The sequence below is a fragment of the Phascolarctos cinereus genome, unplaced genomic scaffold (genome assembly GCF_003287225.1).
Source record: "Phascolarctos cinereus isolate Bilbo 61053 unplaced genomic scaffold, phaCin_HiC Scaffold_9;HRSCAF=440, whole genome shotgun sequence".
Lineage (NCBI taxonomy): Eukaryota > Metazoa > Chordata > Mammalia > Diprotodontia > Phascolarctidae > Phascolarctos > Phascolarctos cinereus.
Genome location: NW_027556402.1, coordinates 201,424,800 through 201,440,562, shown reverse-complemented (window position 1 = coordinate 201,440,562; position 15,763 = coordinate 201,424,800). Strand labels below are relative to the sequence as shown.

Genomic DNA, 15,763 nt, shown 5'->3' with positions numbered 1-15,763 from the left:
CACATAACAGGGGCTTGAGAAATATTGACTGAAAGAATGAATAGAGGAATGAATACAGTCTTTGTGTGTACAACATTGTATAGCCAAAGAATGCTGAGAAGCCTCATTACCATCCCTGAAGTAGCCCTGGGGCTGGTAGGTGGTTCAAAGCACTGGGCCTGGAGTCAGGAAGACCTGAGTAGGTGCTTAACAAATGCTTGTTCCCTTCCTCCCTGGTCTATGGGCTACAGAATTTACCCAGGTGGTGAATCAGTTCAATTAACCACTGAAAGCACACGATGAAGTCAAGATCTACCCCTGCCTGACCAAACTCTCCAAGTATCTAGTACTGCATAACAGACTGGGTAAACTTTGTCAACAGGTGTCTCTGCTCACAGTGAAACTGAGCTGAAGTCAAACTAAGAAATATAGCTGCTCACAGCAAGACCAGCTATTCCTGAATCATTTTTATCCAGTGGTAGAGGGACTACCACTCTAGTGATAAATATGAGATTAACTCAAATCCTGAGCCATCCACTTCAAGTAAATCAAGTAAGTGAACAACATTCTATTACCCCTATTTTTAATCTTGATCAAATGCACAATGTTAGGGTCAGTCTTGAGGCTTCTGTTTTCTCTTGCTTTGTGATAAGATTAGCTTAAATAATAAACTCTCAAAGAGATCTGAGACTCATATCTTCACCAATAAGATGGATTTTTAAGCTAGTCATTGTCTCTAGTGAATTTCCTCAGCAAAGTGTCCTTGACCACAAGCTATTTTACACATTTATTAATGTCTTGAAAATAGTAATTGACAGTATGCATGTCAAATTTGCATATTAGAGAAAGATAGTAAAAATAGCTGTCTTTAAGTCATGACTGCAGAACAAGGAGGGGGCAGTGTCATTGAAACCTAGAGAGGACAGAGCATCCAGGAGAAGAGGCTGATCAAATGTCAAAGACTACAGAGAGGTGGAAAAAGAAGAGGATGAAAAGAGGACATTAGATTCAGCAATTTAAGAGATCACTGGTAATTTTGGAGACAGCCGCTTCATTAGAATGAGGTTGGAAGTCACACTGCACAGGATTTGCAATCACATGAGTGAATGGAAAGAAAGCAGAGACGATGACTGTAGATGGCTTTCTCAAGGACGTTAGCCACAAAAGGGAGGAAAAATATAGGACAACAGCTAATGGGAATAGTTAGGTCAAGTGAGGGTTTTTTTTTTAAAGGATGCAAAGACGTGTGTGTGTGTGTGTGTGTGTGTGTGTGTGTGTGTGTGTGTGTGTGTGTGTGTGTGTTTGTAGGAGGTTGAACATTACTGAAAGGTCACAAGAGGTAAAATGGACAAATGTGATTACACAAAATTAAAAAGATTTCGCCCAAATAAAATCAGTGCAGCTAAAATTAGAAGAGAAGCATGAAATTGGGAAAAATCTTTTTAGCAAGTTTGTCTGATAAAGGTCTCATTTCTAAGACATATAAGGAACTGAGTCAAATTCATAAGAATAAAAGATGTTTCTCAATCGATAAATGATCAAAGAATGTGAAGGCAGATTTCAGGGAAAGAAATCCAAGCTATTAATAGCCATATGGAAAAATGCTCTAATCTGCTAACAATTAGAGAAATACAAATTAAAATAATTCTGACATACCACTTCACAAGCATATGATTGGCAAAACTGACAAAAAAAGAAAACGGCAAATACTGAAGGGACTGTGGGAAAACAGGTACTGCTGGTGCACTGCTGTTGGATCTATGAGCTGGTCTAGGAATTCTGGACAAATCTGGAACTATGCCCCAAAAGCTATTGAACTTTGACCCAGTGATACAGCTACTAGGTGTATACCTCAAAGGGATGTTAAAAAAAAAAAGGATAAGACTCGTGTGTATAAATAAAAATATTTATAGCAGCTCTGATTTTAGTAACAAAGAATGGAAAACTTGGGGGGGTGCCCATCAATTGGAGAATGGCTGAACAAATTATGGCATATGAATGTAATGAAATGCTCTTATACTATAAGAAATCATGAAGATGAGAATTTTAGAGAAACCTGAGAAAACCTGTATGATCTGATGAAAAGCAAAGCGATCAGAACCAGGAGAACAATTTCAACAATAACTACAACAGGGTAAGCATACTTATAAAAAAATGGCTAATGAGGGAACTTGTTTTGCTTGATTATACATATTTGTAACAGTTTTATTTTTCCATATTTCCTTAACGGTGAGGTAAGGGGAGGTGGGAAGGAGAGAATTTGGAAATAAATAAAGCTGAAGTAAAAAAAAGATTTAGTGGAAGGGTAGGGATGATAAATGGGGCATTCTGCTGGAGAAGGCAGGATGGGATCAAAGGTACATGAAAAGAAATTTTACTTGGCAGGGAGATGTCATTTTTTTGAGAAAAGGGGTGAAGGCAGATATAGTAGAAGACATCTGAGTGATATGAGATGAGGAGGGAGCTCTTGGTGGACAGTTTCAATTTTTTCAATGAAGTGTGAGGCTAGGTCACTCAGCTGAGAGTAGGGGAGAAGGGCTGCTATGAGAGGCTTGAGGAAACACAGAATGGTTTGGAATAGCTAATGCCAGTGGGACAAGAATCAATTAGGAAAGTATAAAAGGATTGCTGTGCTGCAGTGAAAACCCAGTTGATATTATGTAGCACAACATTATGTGACATTTGTTACATAACACATTGTAATGGCCCCAATCAGCCTGCTTATGTGATTTTCTCCAACTCTGTTTAGCAGCCCATTAACAGAAATTAAAGGCAGTGGATGGTGAGAATAACCCAAGGTAAGGTCTTATCAAGGGACGATGAGTGACAGAGTAAAGGGGAAAGGGACATGTAGAGTTGAACTAGTTCCCCAAAGGCCCGAATATGGAAGGAGAAGAACACAGCCAGTGAAGGATTGCTGGTCTAGGAAAGAACTGAGGTATGGAGGGACTGAAGGTCATGGTGAGTGAGGACGGAGTACAGGATTGGGGGTGATAAGGCAGAGAAGGCATGGTCAAATGATCAAATGATTATTATCAGATGAAGAAATTTCCAAATTTGAGTATGGAAGGGGAACACTCATGGGTGATGGCAAGATTAAGAATATGACAATCTTTGTGTGTGGCTGAAATGGAGGAGTAGATCACAGGAAATGACTAACAGGAAGTGGGAAATTAGGATGTTTGAAGGAGTTTTTAATATATGTTGAAGTCCTTTAGTATGAGAGCAGGAGCTGGGGAAGAGTTCTAGACTATGAGCCAGCCCCTGAAATCACTGAGGAAGGGGAGTGTCCTGAGGGTTCGTAGAAAACAGCTACCAGAATCCTGACTGAGTAATAAAATTTAGATTGAATGAACCTCAAAGAAGAGAGGTTACTGAGTAATAGAATCACAGAAGGAGTGTCTGTAAGTGGCAGTGGAGAGTCATTCTCTGGGTTTCTGTTTTCTTATTTGAAAAAAAAAAAAGGGTGGGGTGGGGATTAAGCCAGACAATCTCTTAGGTCCCTTCTAGCTCAAAATTCTCTAATCCTGAAAGATCCCAATTTTGAAGAAAAGATGAAAGTCAAAGTAAAATAACTGGCAGTGCCAAGTTAACATACCTAATCCAATAATGCCCAAGGTTTCCCCTCGAATCCTGGCAGCTCCAGAAGCAACTTCCCGGATTTGTTCCACACTTTGGACTCTCGTGCCTTCTCGCAATGCCTGGTGGAGCCAGGTAGTGCGTCTGTATAGATTCAGGATGTGGCACATGGTAGAATCTGCAGTCTCTTCTACTGATGCAGCTGGCACATTGCATACTGCAATTCCTACAGAAGGAAAAAAGCAAGGGAAATACACAGACGTACATACATACACACACACACACACACACACACACACACACAGAGGAAATTAGGATTTCTTTTTCTATGCCTTTTAACTTTTCATTTGAAATTAGGATTCACAAATAAGTGGTTCACTGTCAATTCTGAATTTGATTTTGTCCCATAGAAACACAGGTTTTTGTCTGGGCATCACCACATCTAAGAGAAAAGGGCCAAACTTTTAATGCAGAAATAGTCTTTATTAGACTTATATGGTCTGATGCTGAGTGAAGTGAGCAGAACCAAGAGGATTTGTACACAATAACAGCCACCTTGTGCAATGACTAATATGTTAAACTGAACCTTCTCAGCATTACAAGGATATAAGACATATCCAGAGGCCTTGGGATGGAAAATGCTGTCCACATCCAAAGAAAGAACTATGGAAGTTGAATCGCTATCACTTATTTTCACCTTTTTGTTGAGTTTCGTTTCATCTTTCTGATGGTTCCTCCTATTGGTTTTAATTTTTACTTACAACTTCACTAATGTGAAAATATGTTTAATAGGAATGCAAATATAAAGCCTATATCAGATTGTGCACCATCTTGGGGAGGGTGGGGGAGAGGAAGGGGGAGAAAAATTTTCAACTCAAAAGCATATGGGAGTGATTGTTGATAAATCAAAATAAATTAATAAAATAAAAAAAATAAAGACACATAGCAAACACTTAAAAAAATAGTCTTTATTCATCTTTTATATACCATTAAGAGCAGTAGTATTCTTATGACTTGGTATACTTCCCACGAAACAATATTGCATTTTACGTGACTTTCAACCAAGTGGAATTTGACTGATTTATCTGAGTCTCAACATGTGGCCAGTGCCACAGATGGAAAAACTGAACTTGCTAATTCTGGATGTTTCATCCATCCTTAGGCCTCCTCTCTCTTGAAATTTCATCCACAGATGTTATAACCACACCCAGATTATACTGGATATGGAGAAAATAATTCAGTAAAGCACAGTTCCATCTTCATCAGTCAATGTCTCCTCTCCTTCCGATTTCAATGATCTGACTCCTAAATGCCTCAGGAACATCAATTTTCTATCAAATTAGCAGCGAAACAAATCCAACAGAAAGTCTGTATTATTGGGACTCTGTTTCTAACTCTGAGTTGCCCATAGGATTTTTTCTAGTGATAAAATTTCAAACATTTGGATATTTCAATGACTAAACATGTCTCCTTACTTTCATCATCAAAATCATCCTAAAATACATTTTAAAATAAAGTCTGTATGCTCCTTGAAGCAGTCCCTTTTCTGTTCTGCTTCCATATATGCTTCTTCTCTAGGCATCATTTTTTTGTCCCAGGTCAAATACATGGCCAGGTTGCTAGTTGGGTCTGTCACATGGAGTACATACAATTATGTTTATGAGGTGAAACTTTGTTTGACTTCAAACAATCAAGAAAAGTCTCACTACAGAAATAAACACACCAAGAAACAACAAAAAGCTGGACTGGCCTTATCTTCTTTTCTCCATTGATTCGTAATCAAATTGTTTCAAGGGCCCTCCTTCTCAAAGACCCTCAAAATAATCTCCAAATATTCAGGGAGAAAAACCTCAACTAGCCAAGGCTAACATTTCATTACAATGAATTTCTAACTGCGGCTTCTGCAACTGATGTTAAGTTCAATTAAAAAAAAAAAAAGGAAGAATATCACCTGAATAATTATCGTCAAAATGTGAATTCTCTTACTCTACCAGGAAGGATCTTCCCTTGCTTGCAAAAAAATAAAAACAAGGGGCAGTAGGTGGCACAGTGGATAGAGTACTGGCCCTGGAGTCAGGAGGACCTAAGTTCAAAGCCAGCTTCAGACACATAACACTTACTAGCTGTGTGACCCTAGCCAAGTCACTTAACTCCAACTGCCTCACCAAAAACAAACAAAAAAACCAAAACCAAAACCCCCAAATTAATACTGATAGTGTAGACTTTTCTTGAGTCACAATTTTGTATCACTAAAGGAAAAAGAGTTTTAATGGACCTCTGATCTTTAGTTCCTTTCTAAAGTTAATCCAAATAGGACCCTCATTTTAAAAAGAGATTTATTTTTCAGACTTGCCAAATGTGAGAGAATTTTTTTGATCATTTGAGAAAGGCTCCCCAAACTACAATTTTTAATGGGGGTGAATGGGAAAAATCAGAAGACACTTAAAAGGCCTCTCCTGAAACACAGATAATATGCATAGTGATCCTAGTACTTCAAACTGTTATTACTGGCAAAGACTTGGGAGAAATGAACAAAGCCTCATATTTTTTAGTCACAGGGGAGCTCCAACAATTTTAAATTACATTTAAAGAACTAAAGTTCAAAGGATGTCCATTTACACCCAAGGAATAAAAAAAAAAATCCCCAAAGGCCTCTAGTCTTCAGAATGCAGAGAAATGCCCTTCTGCATGATCACAACCAAGGCCTTAGTTCTTGGAGGCTATGCTTTCTTAAGCCTTCTCCTAAGAAAGACCCAACAATTCTCCATGTGGATAACAACAACAAGAAAACCCAAAAGACTGCTTCCCAATAAGGATGTAATCTTCACAAATAGAGAAGACAAAGGAAGCTTTGGCTAGGATGATTCCTCTCACCTAAGAAGTAAATACATGTACAACAACCAATATAAGCAGATCATTTCAAGAAAGAAGAAATCAGTGAAAATTACACTATTGTAGCTTTGCTTTCTGAATCATTCCAAAGTAATGAATAACTATTTTAAACATTTTCTTAAACTGTGGTAAACTAGAAAGTACGGGCCTAACATTTACCGTCTGCTATTCCAGTTTTAGTTTATGTTCCATGCTGCCATAACAGGTCTTCAATAACCTGGTGTATTCATTTTATTCTCTGGAGGGAGAGGCAAAAGGAACTATATAACAGAAATAGACAAGTTCTGTTTTCAAAATGAACAATTTTTGTGATGTTGATGGCATTGGGCATACACTGGGCTCCCATGCACATATTTTAAAACTATAAAAGTTCAAATAACAGTTCACCGTAAGACTCCTACCTAAATCCCCAGCAGACTTGATGTCGATGTTATCGAAACCACTGCCAATTCGGACAATTATTCGAAGAGCTTTGAATTTCTCCAGATCTTCTCGTGTTAAAGTGATAGTGTGATACATCAAGGCACCCACTGCTTCATTTAGTACCTGGAATCAAGGGTATAAAAAAATAGTCCCGTAAATGCTGATTTTTGAAGACTATTAAAAAGGTTATAAAATCATCAATAGGATGGGGGGAAAGTCTGCTGGCTTAGAAGATTTGCATGAGTCCCAACCACATACAGAAATAGTTGTCTCTGCTACTTTATTTTAATTTATTTTTTTTTTTACTTCTTCTAAGAGCACAGTCATGTGTCCATGGCTAACATGCTCATGGCTCATTGAGGACAGGCTGCCATGAAAACCAAATGAAAAGGTCCCGACTCTGTCATAGGTTCACGGCTTGATTTCTATTAGGCTCCCTCCCCCTTGGCCATCCAATTCCACCCAGTTTCTTCATATTAGACCTAGTTATGCTTTTGATGACTGCCTTACTTGATAAAATTTGGCTTTAAATCTTTTTTCACTGAAATCACTGAAATTCACTTACATCATAGGATTCTGAGCTAGAAGCCAATGCCCTCATTTTATAGATGATAAACTGAGGCCCACAAAGTGGTAGACTTACCCAAGGCCAAAGAGGCATGAAATAACAAGTCTGGGATTGGAATGCATATCCTCTAATTCCAAGTCCTATTGTATCAGGAGTTGTAATATGTTTAGCTCAGGAACTCAGAAAAAAGGTTGGCGGCAGGGAGACAAAGGACAGCGAGCTTTCATTTACTACCTTTTTTGCCCTGTTAGCACAGGATCTTTATCAAGACCCCATGAGCAACTTCTCGAATTAGTCAATTATCACATCTATAGCTTCCAAATATGTGCCCTAGTTGAACACACACTGGGGTAAAGGTTCCTCAATGTCTACCGTAGATAATGAAGAATTTTTGGACAATCTAGGAAACATTTTCAAACTAAATACCAGGGCCTCCAGCAATAAAACGATTCCCCATTTGTGAGAATCTTTCCAGACTGCAGAATTTGCATTTCTGCAGAAATTACAAAGAACCTCTTTTCTGTTTCTCTAGGACAAAGTCAGAACACGGGACTAGGGGTTTAGAGAGCCAGGCCCTAGGGGGTGGTATTAGCTGAAGACTGGACTGTTTCTTAAAGATGAGAAAAGACCTGGAAACTGCTTTAGTACCTAATTCCTTGTTCCTTTCTTCTATCAGCTATGTCCAGTTCACCTGCTTTCAAACTCTTCAAGTCCAGGACATGTGGCAGAATCATAGAAGGACAAAGGGATGCTGGGTTCATGTGTTCTAGGTTCAAAGTGCTGGCTCTGACAAGGAACTACTCATGCTTCTTCCACACTGAGGCAGCAGAGGCCAAGACCCTTCCGGGCTCATCTGAATCAATCCAGAGGGCCTGGTTTGTGGCAGGGAGGTCCTCTGGCCCAGGGTGTGATCTGACAGCCAAAGCTAGTTTTTCCTCCTTGGGACACAGAAGAGAATGTAGCCAAGCTAGGTTTAGTTAGATGTAGTAAACATAAGCCAAACAGACCAATGATACTCCTGATGACTGTAAGCACAGCTCTTTAGGTGGGATAGAAATTCCTGAAAGCAAGACCACATCTTCTTTATAATATACTCTAAATTTTGTTTTTCTAAAGTACAAAAGTGGTGTTACTGGCTTGTCTTTGGGCAATGTCTCAAATAGTGGGAATGGCTTGTACTGATTCATACACACAGTTTCACACAATTCCCATTTGCTGAACTCATGGGATGGGGGGCAATTTGTAATGGGACTCCTGGATACAGTCCTTTGAACTAAGAATTAAGCAACCTTTTTGGGCCCTAAGTGTCGAGTATATCTGTGTGTTCACTTTTACTTGGCTCTCATCCTCTGATTGGTGAGTTCCTCCTGGAACCTCCATTGTGAGGCAGTGCCTAGGCCAGGCAAGCACTTTCATTCTTCTTGTGGCTCTTCTCTTGATTCTCTAAACTCCTCTATTATTCCCGGCATAGGTACCCTGTCCTTCCTGACCTGCTCCCCTCTCAGTTCCCTTTATGTGTGGTCTTCCCCCACTGTCCAGTCAAAAAGCATCCATTAAACATATACTTATACACTAGGCATTCTGCCAGGCATTAGAAAGGAAACTCCTCGAGGGCAAGGACCATTTCTCTTTTTTATTATATTTGTTTTGTATCTGAGGCAATTAAGTGGTGAAGGATTTGAAGTCATGAAGACCTGAGTTTGAATTCCGCCTCAGACATTTACTAATTAGTTATATGATCCTGGGCAAATCATTTAGCCTCTAATGTGTCTGAATTTCCTCATCTATAAAGTGAGAATGATAACAGCACCTATCTCACAGTGTTGTTGTAAGGATCAAATGAGTTAACATACATAAAGCCCTTTGCAAACTTTAAAGCACTACATAAATGCTTGTGAGTAGCCATGGATAAAGTGTCTGGCTGGAATGAGGAAGACACATCATCCTGAGTTCAAATCCAGCCTCAGATACTTACTAGCTGTGTGACCCTGGGCAAGCCACTTAGCGCTGTTTGCCTCAGTTTCTTCGTCTATAAAATGATCTAGAGAAGGAAATGGCAAATCACTCTAGCATCTTTGCCAAGAAAACTCCAAATGGGGTCATAAAGAGTCAGACATGACTGAAAAATAACTGAACAACAGTAAATGCTAGATATGATAATGATACCCTAGAGCTTAGCACAGGACCTGGAACACAGTAAGTGCTTCATAAATGCTTGTTAAGCTAAATTCAATGAAAGTGGCATTCTCTTTTCGTATTTCCTGGTTTTGCTGATTTGCTGTGTAATAGTTACTGCATGGGCTGTGCTAGAGAGGTGAAAGTCAGGCCTATTTCTCTTTGGGTCTGGGAGAATCTTTCAAGGAGGGATAACACGTAAAGCAGAACTGTCCAATATGCAGTCCATGACATGACACACTCCTGAGTATAGGCTGAATCTGATTAAAATGTAATTGGGAAATATTTAACAAAATAAATATAAATACAATAAAACAGACACTACCTCTTAAAACTAATTCAATACGTGGCCTGCAGAGATCCTCATGTATGGATTAGTGGCCTTGTTTCTATTTGAGTTTGCCACTACTAATGCAGAGATAAAAAAAGAGAGGCAGACAGTTCCTAAGAGAAAGAAGGAAGGGAAAGTGTTACACTTGGTCAATGTGGAGCCAGGGGAACTTTCAAATGTTAAGTTTGGCAAACAAATGAACAGATTATCACCAAGCTGGACAATGAGAGGCCTGGATTAAAGATAAGTTCTTGTGGAGAATGGATGAGTCACAGAATCAGTGTGCAATCCTACTTTATTCAACTTCAAGTAGCGATAAGACAAGGACAAGGAAAAGTTGGACGGTTCACTTTTAAAGGGAGGCAAATCTAAGACCAACTGACACACAGTGGAGCAAAGAGAAGGAAAGAAGAATGCCTAGTATCTGATCTAGAATGGGAAAAAGGGAAGTCCTCCAAAGAAGCTGTAATAGAGGATGCCAAAAATGACTAAACAATGAAAGAGATGATGACCTTGAGGGCAGAGAAGGCAAGTTTAGAGAGGGATTTACCAGACGGGAGGAGAGAATCGCCAGTGACGCAGGTGGCAGGGCCATCGAGACTTGCCAGTGCTATAATATTAATGCCAAAGAGCTCCACTTTCCCTAGCTTAGAGTGGACTAGAAAAGCTTTACTCAACTGGGAACTTTAGGGATAAGAGTATTTAACTTACACTATGCTAATGAGATCAAAATACAATTGAATGAGTCTCTAAAGGTTAAAGGGAAGTCATTGGTAGACAATTCTCTAGGGAAAACATCTTATTTTCTAAGGGGCGCCGCTTATCCTCTACCTAAACTCACAATTCATTGTTTCTTCCATGGAATACTCTCAGTGCCCAAGATGAAACAATCATTTATTAGCATCTTCTACCCGTCACACTATGGGAAAACACTACTGCAGAGTTCCTATGCCCATGACAATTGTTCCAAAATCTGACAATATTATCTTATCAAAGAATAATAGGGGTTGGTTTGGTTTTTGCTTCAAGTGATTCCTGCTTGAAGGTACTATTCCATTTTTGTTGTGAAATCAATTAGCATATTTATCCCTGCCCTCAGTAATAATTTCACAAAAAGAACATGAAGTGCAACTGAATTTTCAGTGCTTGAAAAAAACTTCACATTTTCTATTAAGCAGCCAAACTTAAAGTGAGGGACATACATACAAAATGAAGTAGAACCATTTGAAAATAAATTCCCAAGAGGCACTAGGAGCTCTGGCTAGCCCTATCCATTCAAGGAAAACAATTATATAATGCCTGGGTGATATTTAAAACTGCATAGCTAATAGATGAGGGCAGTGAACCGCCTCTGACTGGCCTGCTTACATCAGTCACAAGGTCACTACAGCATTCTGGCCCCAAGGCAGAGCGCTGAAGAGCGTTCCAATGTACCAGAGTCTTTAACAGTGTGAGAAAGCTTCAGGAAAGACGAAGCGTTCCATTTACCTTATGCAGCGCTGTCAGATTAATCTTCCTAATGCACACCTGTGATCACATCATTCTCCTGCTTTAAAAACAAACCAAGAAACCCTACAGTGATTGCCTCAAACTCTTCAGTATGAAGTTCAAAGCTGGTTCCACCCTGACTTTCTACCTTGACCTCCTATTGCTCCTCTTCAACCCACTGCCCTCTCAAATCAATAACTAACATACCGCCATTGTTACTGGAAAGAATATGTCAGCTACATTAAGGATCGAAAGAATAACTGAAACTCTCCAATTACCTTGCCTTGGCCACCATTCTCATATAGGTGTATGAGAATTAGGTATATTAGAAAGCAAGCTCTTTGAGGGCAGGGACAGTCTCATTCTATTGTCTCTTCAGTGCTCAGCACAGTACCTGGCACACAGTAAGCACAAGTAGAGACTTTTTCTTTCATTTGTCCATTCATTTAATCTAATTTTAGCCAATCCATGCTGCTTGTTATTTGTCCTTTGTTCTTGAAGAGGACCATGACATCAGGGAGATGATGTCATGACTTGCCAGGGAACTGGATTTAAGTGAGGGAGGGCTGGGCAAAGGCACCAGCTTCTCATCTTCTCCTCCGCAGCCTGCTTACTAACTATTCACTAAATATTTCCCACACTCATCCACAACACCCTCAGTTCAAATTCAATTCATTCTCGAGTACATGTAAGTATGTACAGAACAGATACAGAACTGTGGTCGTGGGGGTGGTGATACTAACAGCTGTGGGAGGGGACACTCAGGAAATGTCTAGCGTAGGAGGTGATGCTCGAGCTAAGCTTTGAAAGACACTAAGCACGACGAGAAGCAGAGGTGAGAAGAGAATGCATGTCAGGCATGGGACCCGGTCTATGCAAAGGCACAGAGAGAGGAAATAGAATATGATGTGTGAGACACAGCAAGAAAGCCAGTTTAGTTGGGCTATAGAGCATATGAAGGGGAGTGATACAGGCCAAGCATGGAAAGGTAGTCCAGCACTAGATTATGAAGGGCATTAAATGAATGGCAAACAGGTGAGTTTGTGTTTGATTTAAAGAGGTGATAGAGAACCTCTGGAGTTTTACAGGGGATTGAGACTGTCAGAGTTGTGCTTTAGAAACAACACTTTGAGGGGCAACTAGGTGGTGCAGTGGATAGAGCTCTGGTTTGGAATCAGGAGGTCCTGAGTTCAAATCTGGCCTCAGATACTTGACACTCACTAACTGTATGACCCTGGGCAAGTCACTTAACCCTAATTGCCTCATGAAAAAGCAAACACTCCCCCCCACAAAAAAAACCCACTTTGTACCTGCATGAAGGTACTAGTGAGGGGAGACTTGAGGCAGGGAGATCAATTAGGAGGCTATTGTAATAACCCAGGCAAGATGTGATGACAGCCTTAACCAGGGTGGTATCTATGTCAGAAGAAAGAAGAGGATGGATGTGGGAGATGCTGGGGAAGTATAATCAACAAGACTGGTCAACTGACTAGACATGGGGGTGAAGAAATGTGAGGACCTGAGGATGACTCCAAGGTTGGGGCATAATAAATATTGGCTGTACTGCTATCAAACTATTTTACGATGAGAGTACCCAGACAAGAGTTGATTAAGTAGAAGGGATGAAGGCAGGTACCAAGTGGAAAGAAGAAAGGAAGGACAAATAGGAGGGGAAAACAAGTTCAAATGGAAGAGAAAAAAGAACAAGAAATGGCTATGTCAGGGAGAAAGATAAGTTAGGAGAGAGAAACGCAGCTGAACATGGATGAATAAGGTTTCAGTCACAATGGACTTAGAGATCATGAAGTGCAGAAGTTCTTCAACTTTTTGTCTTGGACTCCTCTGACAGGCCGGGGGAAGACTATAGACCCCTTCGCTGAATAATGTTATTAAATGCAAAAAATAAAAATGAAACCAATTCAATTGAAATAGTTATTAATTTTTTTTTAAAGTCCACAGACTGGGGCAGCTAGGTGGCGCAGTGGATAGAGCATTGGCCCTGGATTCAGGAGGACCTGAGTTCAAATCCAGCCTCAGACACATAGATGTGTGACCTTGGGCAAGTCACTTGACCCCATTGCCTAACTGAAAAAAAGTCCACAGACCCCAGGTTAAGAACTCCTAATCTAGTCCAACACTTTCATTTTACAAACAAGGAAACTGAGATCCAGCAAGAAAATGATTGCCCAAGATAACACAGGCAGTAACACAGTGGTAGACTTGGGATCTAGAATTCTGACCCCAAATCCAGGGCTCTTTCTCCTCCAGTGAGCATCTCCTCTCATACCCTCTTTTAAACTTAATTTGGCAGAGAAGGCTAAAGATGACAGAGCGATGGTTTCAGATAGAACAACTATGATAAGATGATATTACATTTAAAAATAAAAAGGCAAGACTGGTTGTGAAGAAAAAAGAAACTATGAAGCCAGGTTGGAGATTCTTTCTTGTATCAATTATTGTTGTTCTTCAGTTGTTCCAGTCATGTCTGACTTGTAACACTATTTGGGGTTTTCTTGGCAAAGATATTAGAGAGTTTTGCCATTTCCTTCTCCAAGTCATTTTACAGATGAGGAAACTGAGGCAAACAGGATTAAGTGACTTGCCCTGGGTCATACAGCTAGCAAGTATCTTAAGGCCGGATTTGAACTGAGGTCTTCCAAACTCCAGGCTCAGCACTCTATCCATCAAGCCACCTAGCTGCACCTCCACTCCCTACCCTGTCCCCTTGTATCAATTACATAGGCATATACTCGGTATTGGGAAAACATTAGCTGTTTGGGTCAGATGAAAATTTTACTGTTCACAGATAGCAAGCCCCCTGACCCCAGTCTGATGCAATTTTGAAAACTGCCATGAGATGGCACTAGGTTGTATTTCAATTAGATAAAAGCAATAATGAAGTTGCTAACTATCAGAGCAGGTCAAGTTTGTATCTGAGGCACTGAAAGACTTAAGAACAGAACTTACTCTGCCTCCACAAGGTCTAAATTTTGCTTGTTAAGCAAACTTGTTTTTCTAAAGTGCTCCCAAATTTTCAGAAAAACTAGATCAAGCCATGATCTCTGGAGACATGACATTTTGTCAAGATCTTTTCTTCCAAGGGTGTACTTTGTGTTGGAAGGTTCACCATATTGTGCTCTTTGGAAGATATCAAGGCAACAGGGATTATTTTCCTAATAGGTACAGAAGATGAATTTTTATATAGAGAAAAGAATTTTTTGACCAATGGGGTTCATTGCTACAATAGTAATTCCTAGATCCCATTAATGAATGGAAGTCTCTATTGTATTAAGTATCAAATGTTCAAACAAAGCAGAGATTTAATTTATTTAAACTGAGGAAATACCTTAGACTTGGTTACTTGGTATGGAAAGTACTAATTAAATATCTGCTTGATAAAGCCTTCCATATATGTCTTATCAATTTTCAAAGAATTAAAATAAAATACCCTTAATACTTAAAGTATCCTGAACATAATTTATTCTTTCTTTAATATGACTCACAGAAATATTATGGGGCTCTTCCATTATGAATATCTATTATCTTTGCCTGTACCTAGCTAATGAAATCCAATTAACAGTCTACTGTATAAAGGAACTGAGATAATTTTTTTTTTGTATTTTCAAGCAGGCAATAAAAGACACAATTGCAACCCAAACTAAATATCAACAGTCAGAACTCAGTAACACTGAATGAAATAAGTTAATATAGGCTAACATTAAACTATTATCCTATTGATAATGTAGATTATTTCATTCTCTCTAATTCTTCTTCCTCCACTTACTGTTTGGTCATATCACTGCTCTTTAGCCCTCCCATCAACTTAATTCCATATGGATTAATTGTCCACAATGTATATGGCGCTAAACAGAGTGCTGGGGAATATAAAATTAAATCCTGGACTGGCAAGCCCAAGAAAGGAAGAAAAAGGAAACTTTTATTAAATAAAAGTTGTTTCTTGGAGGCAGCACTGTTTTAAGGTAAAGGCAAAAAATGTTATTTAAAAGATTTTTAGGTTATCTGTGGATTTTACCACTTCATGTTCCCATTAGCATCAAACACTGAAACCATGGTACATTGTACTAAGTTAGCATGCTTGTTCACAGGCATGTTCCTGAAAAGGAACCTCACTATGAATAACAAGCTTAACAGAGCTTAAGATAGACAGATGTAATTTTATTTCACAAATATAAATTGGTATCAACCTACATAAGATATAAATAGCATGCTGAATTTTTCTATTCTTTCAAAACATGATCAGTCAAGTATTTGCTCTATTCAGGAGGAGGAAGTTAAAAAATTTTTCTTTCTTGAATAGCTATAGTACT

At 39.3% G+C, this 15,763-nt stretch overlaps 1 protein-coding gene across 6 annotated transcripts in view; it reads right to left on the bottom strand.

Annotated features, from left to right (window-relative positions):
- CTBP1 (C-terminal binding protein 1) overlaps nt 1-15,763 on the bottom strand; it is a 441,341-nt gene that overhangs the window by 26,879 nt on the left and 398,699 nt on the right. For all 6 annotated transcript variants that reach the window (XM_078148244.1, XM_020992252.2, XM_020992251.2 and 3 more), the window contains 2 exons: nt 6,852-6,996; nt 3,578-3,784 (listed from right to left, as the gene is read on the bottom strand). In XM_078148244.1, coding sequence (XP_078004370.1) covers nt 3,578-3,784; nt 6,852-6,996 — 352 coding nt within the window. The remainder of the gene's footprint in view (nt 1-3,577; nt 3,785-6,851; nt 6,997-15,763) is intronic.